This window comes from Microcaecilia unicolor, chromosome 2 (genome assembly GCF_901765095.1).
Source record: "Microcaecilia unicolor chromosome 2, aMicUni1.1, whole genome shotgun sequence".
In the NCBI taxonomy this organism is placed as follows: domain Eukaryota; kingdom Metazoa; phylum Chordata; class Amphibia; order Gymnophiona; family Siphonopidae; genus Microcaecilia; species Microcaecilia unicolor.
This window is the reverse complement of record NC_044032.1, coordinates 511,225,452-511,238,212: the sequence shown is the minus strand read 5'-3', so window position 1 is coordinate 511,238,212 and position 12,761 is coordinate 511,225,452. Positions and strand designations below refer to the sequence as shown.

Below are 12,761 nucleotides of genomic sequence, written 5' to 3'. Positions count from 1 at the left end.
ATTAAATGGACTGGAAAAATTCCTCATTTTTAGGTATAACTTGTCTGGAATGTTTTTACGTTTGGGGAGCGTGCCAGGTGCCCTTGACCTGGATTGGCCACTGTCGGTGACAGGATGCTGGGCTAGATGGACCTTTGGTCTTTCCCAGTATGGCACTACTTATGTACTTATGTACTTATATGGCTTATCCCTTGAAAGGGCTCAGCTGAGGAAGAAGGGCTATTCGGGGACAGTTATTGCGATGTTGCTTCAGGCCCAGAAGCGGTCTACGAGTGCAGCGTATGCTCAGGTCTGGCACACATTCGAGAGTCGGTGCGTGGAGCAAGGTGCGGACCTTTTTTTCAGCTTCGATGGGTCTCATTTTGGCTTTCCTGCACCAAGGAGTCCACAAGGGCTTGGCCTTGGGCTCTTTGAAGGTCCAGGTGATGATGCTGGCTTGTTTTCGAGGCCGGTTGCAGAATTCTTCATTGACAGCACATCCTGATGTTCAGTTTTTGAAGGGGGTTGGGCAGCTGCGTTCTCCCCTTCAGGGCCACTTGTCTGGAATGGAATCTTAACATCTTTCTTTGCTTCTTGCAGAAGCCACCATTCGAGCTGTTCCATAAAGCTTCGGTGAAGGATCTCATCTTGAAGATGGTGTTCCTAGTGGCGATCGCATCGGTGCAGTGTGTGTCAGAGTTGCAGGCTTTTTTTCTGCCAGACCTGTTTCTCCGTTTTACTGAAGCGGGGGGGTCTCCCTCAAAATGGTGCCCTCATTCTTACCAAAAGTGGTCTGCCTTTCACGTGAATCAGTCAGTAGACTACCATCCTTCTTGAAGGAAAAGTCCATAGACCTTTATTAAAATGGCTTGGGGAAATTCCACTGCTTATTTCTGGGATAATAGTTGGGATCTTACCAACTATTTGTGACCTGGATTGGCCACTGTTGGAAACAGGATGCTGGGCTTGATGGACCTTTGGTCTGTCCCAGTGTGGCAATACTTATGTCCCCAGTTTGCAAACTTGCAGCTTTGTGCGCAGGGTGCACATGCGATATCTGGAGGTCACTAATGACTTCAGGCGATCGAACAGGTTATTTGTTTGGCAAACAGAAATTGGGCCTGATGGCCTCTAAGATGTCAATATCACATTGGATTAAGGAGATGGTGATGGCGTATTTGTTGGCGTGCAAGCAGCTTCTGCTGGTGGTGCAGGCCCAATCAACACATCGAATGGCAACTTCTTGAGCTGAGGCCTCTTTGGTGATTTCTGTCATTCATCCATCATTGTTTAAAATATATTTAAAATATATTTTTTTCATCATTTTCTCGTTTTTTAAGGAAATTTCAGTTCATCTCAGCACATATCCAATATTATCAATTAAACTTGTGAGTAAAGGATTGTTGTATAGGTGGGTGCCTTCCAATTTTGATTTTCATTTGAATGTTATTTAATAGTATTTATAACTGTGCACAGATATCCTGAGTGAAATGTTCCTGTATCGTTTTGGCTAATATACATAGAGAATATATCCTTCAATCGTTTAGAAGTGATCATTCTGTTTGTGGGACTTTGATATAACATATATTATTTTTTGAATTTATTTTCAATTTTATCATGGGATATTGGTATCATATAGGTTTTTATTCAAAAAAATGCATTTATAATTAAGTTCGTACATTTCTATATTATTTTATTTTTTTATATGTTATTTGATATTATTTTATATTTAAACAATATATGTGGTTTGTTTCAAGGGTTTTATATTATTTTATATTATTTCTTTTGTAGCCCCTGAAGCAGCCCTGTCGGGCGAAACACGGCCTGTGTCGGGCTATTTATATATGTATATATAACTTCAGGTTTTAATAATAAATTACTGTTTTATTTTTGCGATCTGCTTCGTTTTTTTTCCATCTTGGAGCTTGCAGACCGTTTGCCCTTGTGTTTTCTTGGGCCTTATCCACAGTGAGTATGCATTAAGTGCAAATCTTTTATTCATATTCATTGTGGATATCCTAAAAACTTGACTAGCAAGTGGTACTTCAGAATCACACTTGGGGAAACATTGTTCTGTTGCCTATGAATAACTTGTCAATGTTACAGTGGTGGAAATAAGTATTTGATCCCTTGCTGATTTTGTAAGTTTGCCCACTGACAAAGACATGAGCAGCCCATAATTGAAGGGTAGGTTATTGGTAACAGTGAGAGATAGCACATCACAAATTAAATCCGGAAAATCACATTGTGGAAAGTATATGAATTTATTTGCATTCTGCAGAGGGAAATAAGTATTTGATCCCCCACCAACCAGTAAGAGATCTGGCCCCTACAGACCAGGTAGATGCTCCAAATCAACTCGTTACCTGCATGACAGACAGCTGTCGGCAATGGTCACCTGTATGAAAGACACCTGTCCACAGACTCAGTGAATCAGTCAGAGTCTAACCTCTACAAAACGGCCAAGAGCAAGGAGCTGTCTAAGGATGTCAGGGACAAGATCATACACCTGCACAAGGCTGGAATGGGCTACAAAACCATCAGTAAGACGCTGGGCGAGAAGGAGACAACTGTTGGTGCCATAGTAAGAAAATGGAAGAAGTACAAAATGACTGTCAATCAACAAAGATCTGGGGCTCCACGCAAAATCTCACCTCGTGGGGTATCCTTGATCATGAGGAAGGTTAGAAATCAGCCTACAACTACAAGGGGGGAACTTGTCAATGATCTCAAGGCAGCTGGGACCACTGTCACCACGAAAACCATTGGTAACACATTACGACATAACGGATTGCAATCCTGCAGTGCCCGCAAGGTCCCCCTGCTCCGGAAGGCACATGTGACGGCCCGTCTGAAGTTTGCCAGTGAACACCTGGATGATGCCAAGAGTGATTGGGAGAAGGTGCTGTGGTCAGATGAGACAAAAATTGAGCTCTTTGGCATGAACTCAACTCGCCGTGTTTGGAGGAAGAGAAATGCTGCCTATGACCCAAAGAACACCGTCCCCACTGTCAAGCATGGAGGTGGAAATGTTATGTTTTGGGGGTGTTTCTCTGCTAAGGGCACAGGACTACTTCACCGCATCAATGGGAGAATGGATGGGGCCATGTACCGTACAATTCTGAGTGACAACCTCCTTCCCTCCGCCAGGGCCTTAAAAATGGGTCGTGGCTGGGTCTTCCAGCACGACAATGAACCAAAACATACAGCCAAGGCAACAAAGGAGTGGCTCAGGAAGAAGCACATTAGGGTCATGGAGTGGCCTAGCCAGTCACCAGACCTTAATCCCATTGAAAACTTATGGAGGGAGCTGAAGCTGCGAGTTGCCAAGCGACAGCCCAGAACTCTTAATGATTTAGAGATGATCTGCAAAGAGGAGTGGACCAAAATTCCTCCTGACATGTGTGCAAACCTCATCATCAACTACAGAAGACGTCTGACCGCTGTGCTTGCCAACAAGGGTTTTGCCACCAAGTATTAGGTCTTGTTTGCCAGAGGGATTAAATACTTATTTCCCTCTGCAGAATGCAAATAAATTCATATACTTTCCACAATGTGAGTTTCCGGATTTAATTTGTGATGTGCTATCTCTCACTGTTACCAATAACCTACCCTTCAATTATGGGCTGCTCATGTCTTTGTCAGTGGGCAAACTTACAAAATCAGCAAGGGATCAAATACTTATTTCCACCACTGTATATCATTGGTGGATTTGACTTGAAGTTCATTATTATCATGATTTTTATTATTTTTGTTTGCGTATTTTTTTTATTTATATATGCATATCTATACAATAATTTTCATTTAATATGACTATTTTCTTTTTACATATGTATACCTTTTTATTACGTCATGTTTTGCATATTTATACTTCTATTATATTTTATCATTGTTTTTAGTATTGCATGTTTATATCAGCCTTTACATGTTTTATAGACTCCCGAGGCAGGTGCTTTGGCACTGAAACATATTGCCTATGTTTGACTTAATTCTTGCTGTACACTGCCTTGAGTAAATTCCTTCAAATAAGCAGTAAATAAATCCTAATAAATAAATGTTTTTCTGAGGAGCTTTTTATGTTTTGTTGCTTTTTAAATACGCAAAAAAGGATAGTTCAATATGGAATATCCAGTTATGGTATTTGCTGTAGTTCACAAATAGTTTATCTACTCAACTTTCACATGTATAAGATTTGTAGCAGTAAATTATAATTCAGAGAGCTTTTAAAAGCTTTTCTAATCTTTGTTCCTTATGCATGTGGCAATCGTTTTGTTTCTGGAGTTCTCTAATGGCATTGCCATCTAGTATATGAACCTGAAATGTTACGCTAGACTGCAAATTTGTGGGCTGTTTATCTCTAGAACAAAGATTCTGTTTAACCTTAAGCCTGTTTACTAAAACAGAGCAAAAAAGCCATGTATTAAAATTTATCGTACAGAAGTTTTCTTCGGATATATGAGCTGTAGTTAGCAAAATCATGGTAACTGTAATTCATACCTACTTTTCAGGCTTTGTAGTTATGTAGTCATGGTGATCGGGTCTGTTTGCTTTTATTCACAATCTCATCTGCTTTTACACTTATACCATCTTTTGATTTTCTGCTCTTTGAAGTCTTTCACTACTTGATGCCAGGAATGGTTCTTGGCTCAGTAACAGAAGTGTCAAATTCTACCCTGTTGTACTCTATGAAGTGTTAGAAGAAAACCCCATGGCCTGTACTCTGGTTTTCTAGTGCCTATGGCTTCAGTGCTTTACTGTGTGTGCTTTTTTTTTTTTTTTTATTCTTTTAATTTATTGAAATTTTAAAGCAGAGGTAAGGAGGAGACTGGGAGTTGTAGGCTAGTTAGTGTGAACTTACAGGTGAATAAATTAATGAAAATGCTGCTGAAACAGAAGAGTGCACAGGTTTTCGAATCAGTGGATTACAGGCATAGCCGCTGAGGGGGGGGGGGGGCAAAATTCCCCGGGCCCGGGCCTCCAAGGGGGGCCCGGCGCCGCAGTCCCACCCGCCCTCCGTCGTCGACCGTCTGCCCCCTGCATTGAAATCACAGTCTCACCTCCGTGAAAGCAGCGCTGCAGGCAGCAGAATGCCTCCCTTCGGCCCTCCTTCCCTCCTTGTGTCCCGCCCTCGCAGAAGTTATGTCAGACGAGGGCGGGACACAGGGAGGGAAGGGGGGGCCGAAGGGGAGGCATTCTGCTGCCTGCAGCGCTGCTTTCATGGAGGTGAGACTGCGATTTCAATGCAGGGCGCCCGGCTCGGTGGCGGACGGAGGGGGGAAGCGGCGGTAGTGACCTCGGGGGGGGGGGGGAGCAGCGGCGGTGGTGATCTCGGGGGGGGGGTGGAGGGGGAGCTGTGGCGATCTCGGGGGGGGGGGAGGCAGGGGGCGGGGGCCCAGCCTCTCGGCGGCCCTGATTACAGGATCTGAGACAATATGGTTTTACTAGAAATAAGTATTATCAGATAAATCTGATCAATTTCTTTGGCTGGGTGAAAAGAGTTGGATTGAGAAGAGCACTTTATAAATGTGTGATATACTTACATTTCAGCAAGGCCGTGACCCAATTCAACTTAAGCAATTGAACTGAGGGCTCTTGCTGTGGGCCCTAAAATTACTGGTTGAGTGGGAGCTGGCAAAATTTAATGGTAAATGGATCTCACTCTGAGGGTAGGGGTGTCACCACTGGTGTGGCACAGGAATTCTGTCCTTGGTCTGGTTCTTTTCATAATTTTTGTAAGTGGTGATATGGAAGAGCCTTCAGGAAACGTTTGCTTCTTTGCAGATACCAAAATTTGCAAGAGGTAAGATACCCTGAAAGATTTGGATAGCATTAAGAGGGATCTAGTGAAGCCTGAGGAATGGTCTAAAGCAGGGTTTCTCAACCCAGTCCTTGGGACACACCTAGTCAGTATGCCCTACCGCAAATTTATCTCATGCATATTCATTATGAATATCCTGAAAGCCTGATATGCTGGATGTGTAAAAAAGTACATGAGGGGTCTGAAATTTAATGCTCTGAAAATTGAACAGAATAGAACCAAATTGGTTTGGAAGAAAGACCAGTGAAAAGACACATGGAATTTGAAAGTGAGCCAGATCAGTTTGGGGTTCCAGAGAAATAAGTTCCCACTTGCTTTTCTATGGGAGAAGCAGATCTAGCTTATGCAAGATAGAGGTTTTGATATATTGAAACTTAGCAGTTTAGGAATTGCACCTTTACTACTACTACTCTCTTGGATTCCGGGGCCCTGTTCTTTCCTGGTTCTCTTCCTATCTCTCCCAACGTACTCTTAGCATATACTCTGGTGGTTCCTTCTCCACATCTATCCCGCTAACAGTCAGTGTACCCCAAGGATCTGTCCTAGGACCTCTCCTCTTCTCCATCTATACCTCTTCCCTTGGTGCTCTGATCTCATCCCATGGCTTTCAATACCACCTTTACGCTAATGATACCCAGATCTACCTCTACGCACCGGATATCTCAGCTGAAATCCAGACCAAAGTATCGGCCTGCCTGTCTGACATCGCTGCCTGGATGTCTCGCCGCCACCTGAAACTAAATATGACCAAAACCGAGCTTCTCCTCTTTCCCCCTAAACCTGCCTCTCCTCTCCCCCCGTTCTCTATTTTGGTAGATAACACTCTCAACCTCCCTGTCCTGTCTGCGCGCAACTTTGGAGTCATCTTTGACTCCACTCTCTCCTTCTCTGCTCATATTCAGCAGATTGCCAAAACCTGTCGTTTCTTTCTCTATAATATTAACAAAATTCGCCCTTTCCTCTCCGAGGACGCTACCAAAACCCTTACCCACACCCTTATCACCTCTCGCCTAGACTACTGCAATTTGCTTCTCGCTGGTCTCCCGCTCAGCCATCTATCTCCTCTTCAATCTGTCCAAAACTCTGCTGCGCGTCTTATATTCCGCCAGAGTTGCTATACTCACGTTAGCCCTCTCCTCAAGTCGCTTCACTGGCTCCCTATCCGCTTCCTCATGCGGTTCAAACTTCTCCTTTTGACCTACAAATGCATCCACTCCGCAGCTCCTCAGTACCTTTCCGTTCTCATCTCTCCCTACACTCCTCACCGTGAACTCCGTTCGCTGGGTAAAAGTCTCCTGTCGTCCCCCTTCTCCCCCATTGCTAACTCCCGGCTCCGTTCTTCTATCTCGCTGCTCCCTATGCCTGGAATAGACTCCCTGAGCCAGTACGTCAGGCTCAGTCTCTGGCTGTCTTCAAGTCTAGGCTTAAAGCCCACCTCTTTGCTACTGCTTTCGACTCCTAACCATGACTCTCTTACTCAACACCCTCACTTATCACCCCTACCACTGCAATTTCCCACCCCTAGCTGTCTGTTCGTCTGTCCAATTTAGATTGTAAGCACTGCGTAAGTCTAGTAGCGCTATAGAAATGTGTAATAGTAGTAGTAGTACTACGTATCACTTCTATAGCGCTACAAGGCATATGCAGCACTGTACACCATACATGAAAAGATAGTCCCTGCTCAAAGAGCTCACAATCTAAATAGGACAGGCAAACAGGAGTCAAAAGCAGCGTTAAATAGGTGGGCTTATAGCCTGGATTTGAAAACAGCCAAAGACGGGGTTAGACGTACAGGCTCGGGAAGTCTATTCCGAGCGTGAATAACTTTCAAACTCTTTCCTTTCTTCTTTACTCTCAGTCACAGATGTCACACATCCAACACACAAACACATACACAGAGGGGATTGGAAATACTAAACAAAATAATCACTGTGGAAATAGCATGGCTGATGTGATTTGCCCTTACACCAACAAAAGGGATGTCATCTCTCCCATCTTTGAATGCCTAAGGTTAATTTAGTATGACACTTTGGGCCCTGTTTACTAAGCTGCGCTGTAGGTACGCTAGCGTTTTTAGTGCGCGCTAATGCTAGAGACACCCATAGGAATATGTGGGTGTCTGTAGTGTTAGCACGCGCTAAATTTTAATGTGCGCTTACAACGTTAGCTCTTCTTTGTAAACAAGGCCCTTAAAACTCTTAATCGCAAGGAGGTGGTGAGTTTTATATAGAAGCAAATTAGACATGATACACACAAAATTCTGTCAATGCTTATAAATCTGTACCCTTGTTTATTGTATTTATAAATTCAAAGAATACAGTATGTACCTTTGCAGATAACAATCTTTAATCTTCAACTTACATTTGTTCTGTTAGGCTTGGCTAGGAGTTAGAAAGATATTACTTGTCAGTCTAGTGCAGGGGTAGGCAATTCTGGTCCTCGAGAGCCGTAGGCAGGTCAGGTTTTCAGGATATCCACAATGAATATGCATGAGATAGATTTGCATACCATGGAGGCAGTGCTTGCAAATCTATCTCCTGCATATTCATTGTGGATATCCTGAAAACCTGACCTGCCTGTGGCTCTCGAGGACCGGAGTTGCCTACCCCTGATCTAGTGTGTTATATGACTTCATCATCTGATTTAGATCATGCAGTTTTTGGGTGGACGAATGCAAGGGTATTGTATGCGCTAGGCAAACTCTGCCTTGTACCCTCCTACTCCCATCCAGTTCTCTTTCAGGCACCTAGGTCTCACCCCCCTGAGATTTTAATAATTAAACTCAATCAACATGATCAGCTAACATCATCACTCTTAGAATAAGCCTTTAAAATGCACAATTTGACGACATATTTTGAAATATTAAACTTTTATTTGTATTCTTCATGTTTCAGTGATAGACGTGTGCTGCAGCCTGCTCAAGTGTGTGACATTTTAAAAGGGGTCATATTGGTAATCTGCTACTTCATGATGCACTATGTTGACTACTCCATGATGTACCATCTGATAAGAGGACAATCTGTCATAAAACTGTACATCATCTACAACATGTTGGAGGTAAGCTTATCAAGCATGTCTGATTGAAAGGTATGGTGTTTTGAAGTAGAAGTACATCACTTAAGGATTTCTTTTCAAGTAATAGTTTCTTGGTTTCCATTTCAAATTCCCCATCGTGGCATCTGAGGTCAGATCTCTGTTCCAGGGAGCATTTAAAATGAAAGTTGTGCACTAATAACATGGACTTGAAATGCAGTACTTGAATGCTCCTTGGATTTTTAGTTCAAGTAACATGTGAACACGTTCTATATGCCTTGTTGTTTTTGATAAACCAAAAATAAAATATACAATCCCCCTCTATACCACTGGTAACAATCAATCAATAATACTACAAAGCAGGGTTTTATTTAGAACTGTCTTAAAAAAAAACAGAAAAGGGTATAGGTAGAGAGCTTCACATGATCTCTTATAAACCAAAAAATATATATGTTAAAATATTTGTGTGAAATGGAGAAATTCTCAGAGGTAAGATTCACCCAAGCAGAATGCCCACACGAAGTTTAAGGCTATCCCTAGAGGGTGGATGGGTTTCTCTTTCATTGAAAATCTCCCATGTGTTCAAATGAACAACAGTGAGCAAACAAGTGCTCCCAATCCAATAAAGTGATGGTCACAACAAAAACGTGACAATTATTTTACCTATAAAGAAAACTAAGGTCTCTGTCTGTATCCTAATCTTTAAAGATACTAAAAGATGTTAACTCTCCCATAAACTTGTACACTTACGTAAATACATAAACATTCAAACTATTTTTTTATCTTATAGTCACAGTAATAGTGCATTGATCACAAGATGATCACATTTATTTTACATAAGGTATAAGGAAACTGTAATTTTAAGATGTTAGGCTTAAACTCATATGTTTCTCAAAAGACAGTTGTCCCTACAATACTCATACAATTTATATAGGCTCCTTATTGAATAATGAATATACACAGAGATAAGCTTTGCATAGTTTTAGTGCTTGAGGTTTTAGGAGTTCATTGGCCTCCGGGCACAGGCATGATTATATTTGAATGCATTTAAATAAGTATACAAGTATATGAATGTTAGCAGATGAGTGAACAAACATCAATATTGTAGGGACAATTGTCTTTTGAGATACATATGAGTTTAAGCCTAACATCTTAAAATTAGTTTCCTTAGACTTTCTGTGAAGTGGAGCCTTGGGTTCATCATTAAGGAAAGCAGATACAGACCCTGTCTTTGCTGGCCGAAGAGCAGTTATGAGATATCTACTAATTTTAAAATTTTGGTTCATTAACTTGACACAAAAGTGCACATCATTAGTATCTGAGGAAACTTGAGCTTGAATGATTGAGACATGCTGCCTGAGCAAGCAGATTTGAAGATGGAAGAAAACGGAGGGTGAGGAATACCAGTCCAGATGTGGCACTGATATTTTCACAAAGCCTTTAACAAAGATGTCAGTTTCCCAATTGTCCTATATATGTTCCAGATTCTTATTCCTTCATTTGTGAGCATTCAGTGAGATATGAATAATTTTTGAGAGATTTCTTAACAGGACTTATATTTGCTCTGTGTAATTAGATTTATTAAGGAAAAGGGTTACTCATTTACATCTTATTTTTGTAGGTTGCTGATCGTCTCTTTTCTTCCTTTGGACAAGATATTTTGGATGCTCTGTATTGGACAGCTACAGAACCCAAGGAAAGAAAAACAGCCCATATTGGCGTGATTCCTCATTTCTTCATGGCAGTTCTCTATGTTTGTATCCTTTATTTGAAAGGCAAATTCTGAAGTCTTAGGATCTTCTTAGATTACCCTGTATTCATGCTTTCACCTCAGGTAGGCTAGAAGTAAAAAAAAAAACTATATATATATATATCAGTCAATGTAAATATTTCCTCCTTAGATGAATCTGTTTATACCCATCCAAGCTTTGCTGTTTATTTACACCCTGTCGTTCCCGCTCAGTTATTTTTTCTCCGCGTTGAGGTGCAGTCGAGTTTTTTCCCTGCTCCTTTCAGGCCCGGGAAAGAGTCTATTTTGTTTTGAGGCTTTTGCCTTTTTTCTTTTCTTTTTAGTTACTATTTACCTTTTAAAAAACAAACAAACTTCCCGTAGTTTCTTTATTTTTTGGCTCATTTTAAGTTTCCTTTTTTTTCCGACGCAGTCGGGTCCCCTTCTTTTCATGCCCTTTTTTCTTTTAACTGGCACGATCACGTCTATTGATTTCGCCAAAGCCGTTTTTCCTTCCGTGTCATCAAAGACACCCAGCGGCTTCAAATGTTGTACTCGGTGCAACCGGACCATCTCGGGTACCGATACCCACGTCTGGTGTATCCAGTGCCTTGGGCCCGACCATAGACTAGCCGCTTGTAGTCTGTGTCTTCGCATTAAGAAACAGACTCAAGTGTCTCAACGAGAGAAGCTTTTTGGGGCTCGTTCCGGTCCTTCGACATCAGTACCGAGGTCGGCGGCATCGACATTGAGGGACGCATCGACGTCGGGAGAGAAGGTAATGGCTGTGGAACGACCAACTTGTGCTGGGAGCAGTGAGGCACCGAGTGGGTCTTTACCTGTCTCGAGGCCTCCTGTTATGCAGGCCCCTAGGACTGACCTTCGTCGGACCCGGCCCTGAGGAGACGTGAGGATTCCACATCTTCTTTATCAGTACCGAGGAGTCTCGAGAAGGCGAAGAAGCACCGTCATCGTTCTCCTTTGACACTCGGTGCCAGGAGCTCTGGGGCGTCGAGGGATTCAGCACCCGAGAAGCGTCTGCGCCGAGAGGATCGCTCTCCCTCTATTCAGGGGGTGCCGATTCGTTGGTCTAGCAGCACGGTACCTGCTCCCAAGCCTCGACAGATTCTGCCACCAGCTGCTTTATTGACCCCGCAGCTTTGTCCGACAGCGGCTCTCGACAAGAGCATCAGGGCCCTGCTTCCAGAGCTTCTGGAAGGATTACTGCACCAGTCTGCTACGGTGTCAGGGGTGCTTGCACCTTCCATACCGTCTGCTGCAGCGGTTATCTGGCCCTTCGCCTGTGGTGAGGTCTCTGTCCTCGGTGCCGCCTGCCACCCAGGTCGATTCCCCTTCGACGTCGGTGGAGGAAGCTTCACCAGAGTCCAGACGGGCATCAACTTCTCGGCACCGCTATCGAGAACGTCGTTCCTTGGCGTCGAGCAGGCTCAGTTTCGGACTGCTCTGAGAGATGTCTTGCCCGATACTGAAGATGAGCATTCGTGGGAGGAAGAGGAGGATCCCAGGTACTTTTCTTCTGATGAGTCCTATGTGTTTGATCTGGTGTGAAGGAGGAGGTGATCCACCGAGGTGGATGAACACTAACTCCCACGAGAGAACAACAGTTAGAGGAAAGTGGGAAGTGGACCAATGACTCCAGGGAGACGGGATACTGATGTATAGAGTACCACTTTATTCACAGACTCGACACAGTACCGTGTTTCGGCCACAGGCCTGCCTCAGGAGTCTCAAAATGATTCTGGTATCCCGTCTCCCTGGAGTCATTGGTCCACTTCCCACTTTCCTCTAACTTTTGATCTGGTGTGAGAAATATGAGTTAATTGACTATTTCGTACTCCACCTCCTTCCATTTATAGTTTATTCTTATGTTCTCCCAGGGTTTCTACCTGTGGTAACTCTCTGGTTAACCAGAGCTGAATCAGGAGGGTCGGATGATTCTTCCATCATCACCTTCTTTTTCTTTTTTTTCCAGTGCTGCTTGTCATCATTGCTTTTCTTTAGGCAAGCTTTTTCACTGGGAAGCCGTCTTATTAGTTATTGTGGTGGGGAAAAAGAGGAAGAATCTCCATTGTATTTCCATTGTAGACAGTTAAGCTTGGGCATTCTGACCATGAAAGTCTCTGCCTGGGCACAAGATTCCTGAGAGCTCTTGTGGCTTCCTTCTGTGCAGTCTAGGTGGAA

General features: G+C 43.1%; 1 protein-coding gene across 2 annotated transcripts in view; it reads left to right on the top strand.

The window, feature by feature from the left end:
• Window positions 1-12,761, top strand: part of TAPT1 (transmembrane anterior posterior transformation 1) — a 142,590-nt gene that overhangs the window by 76,531 nt on the left and 53,298 nt on the right. For both annotated transcript variants that reach the window (XM_030191214.1, XM_030191213.1), the window contains exons 4-5: window positions 8,692-8,854; window positions 10,452-10,587. In XM_030191214.1, the coding sequence (XP_030047074.1) occupies window positions 8,692-8,854; window positions 10,452-10,587 (299 nt within the window). The remainder of the gene's footprint in view (window positions 1-8,691; window positions 8,855-10,451; window positions 10,588-12,761) is intronic.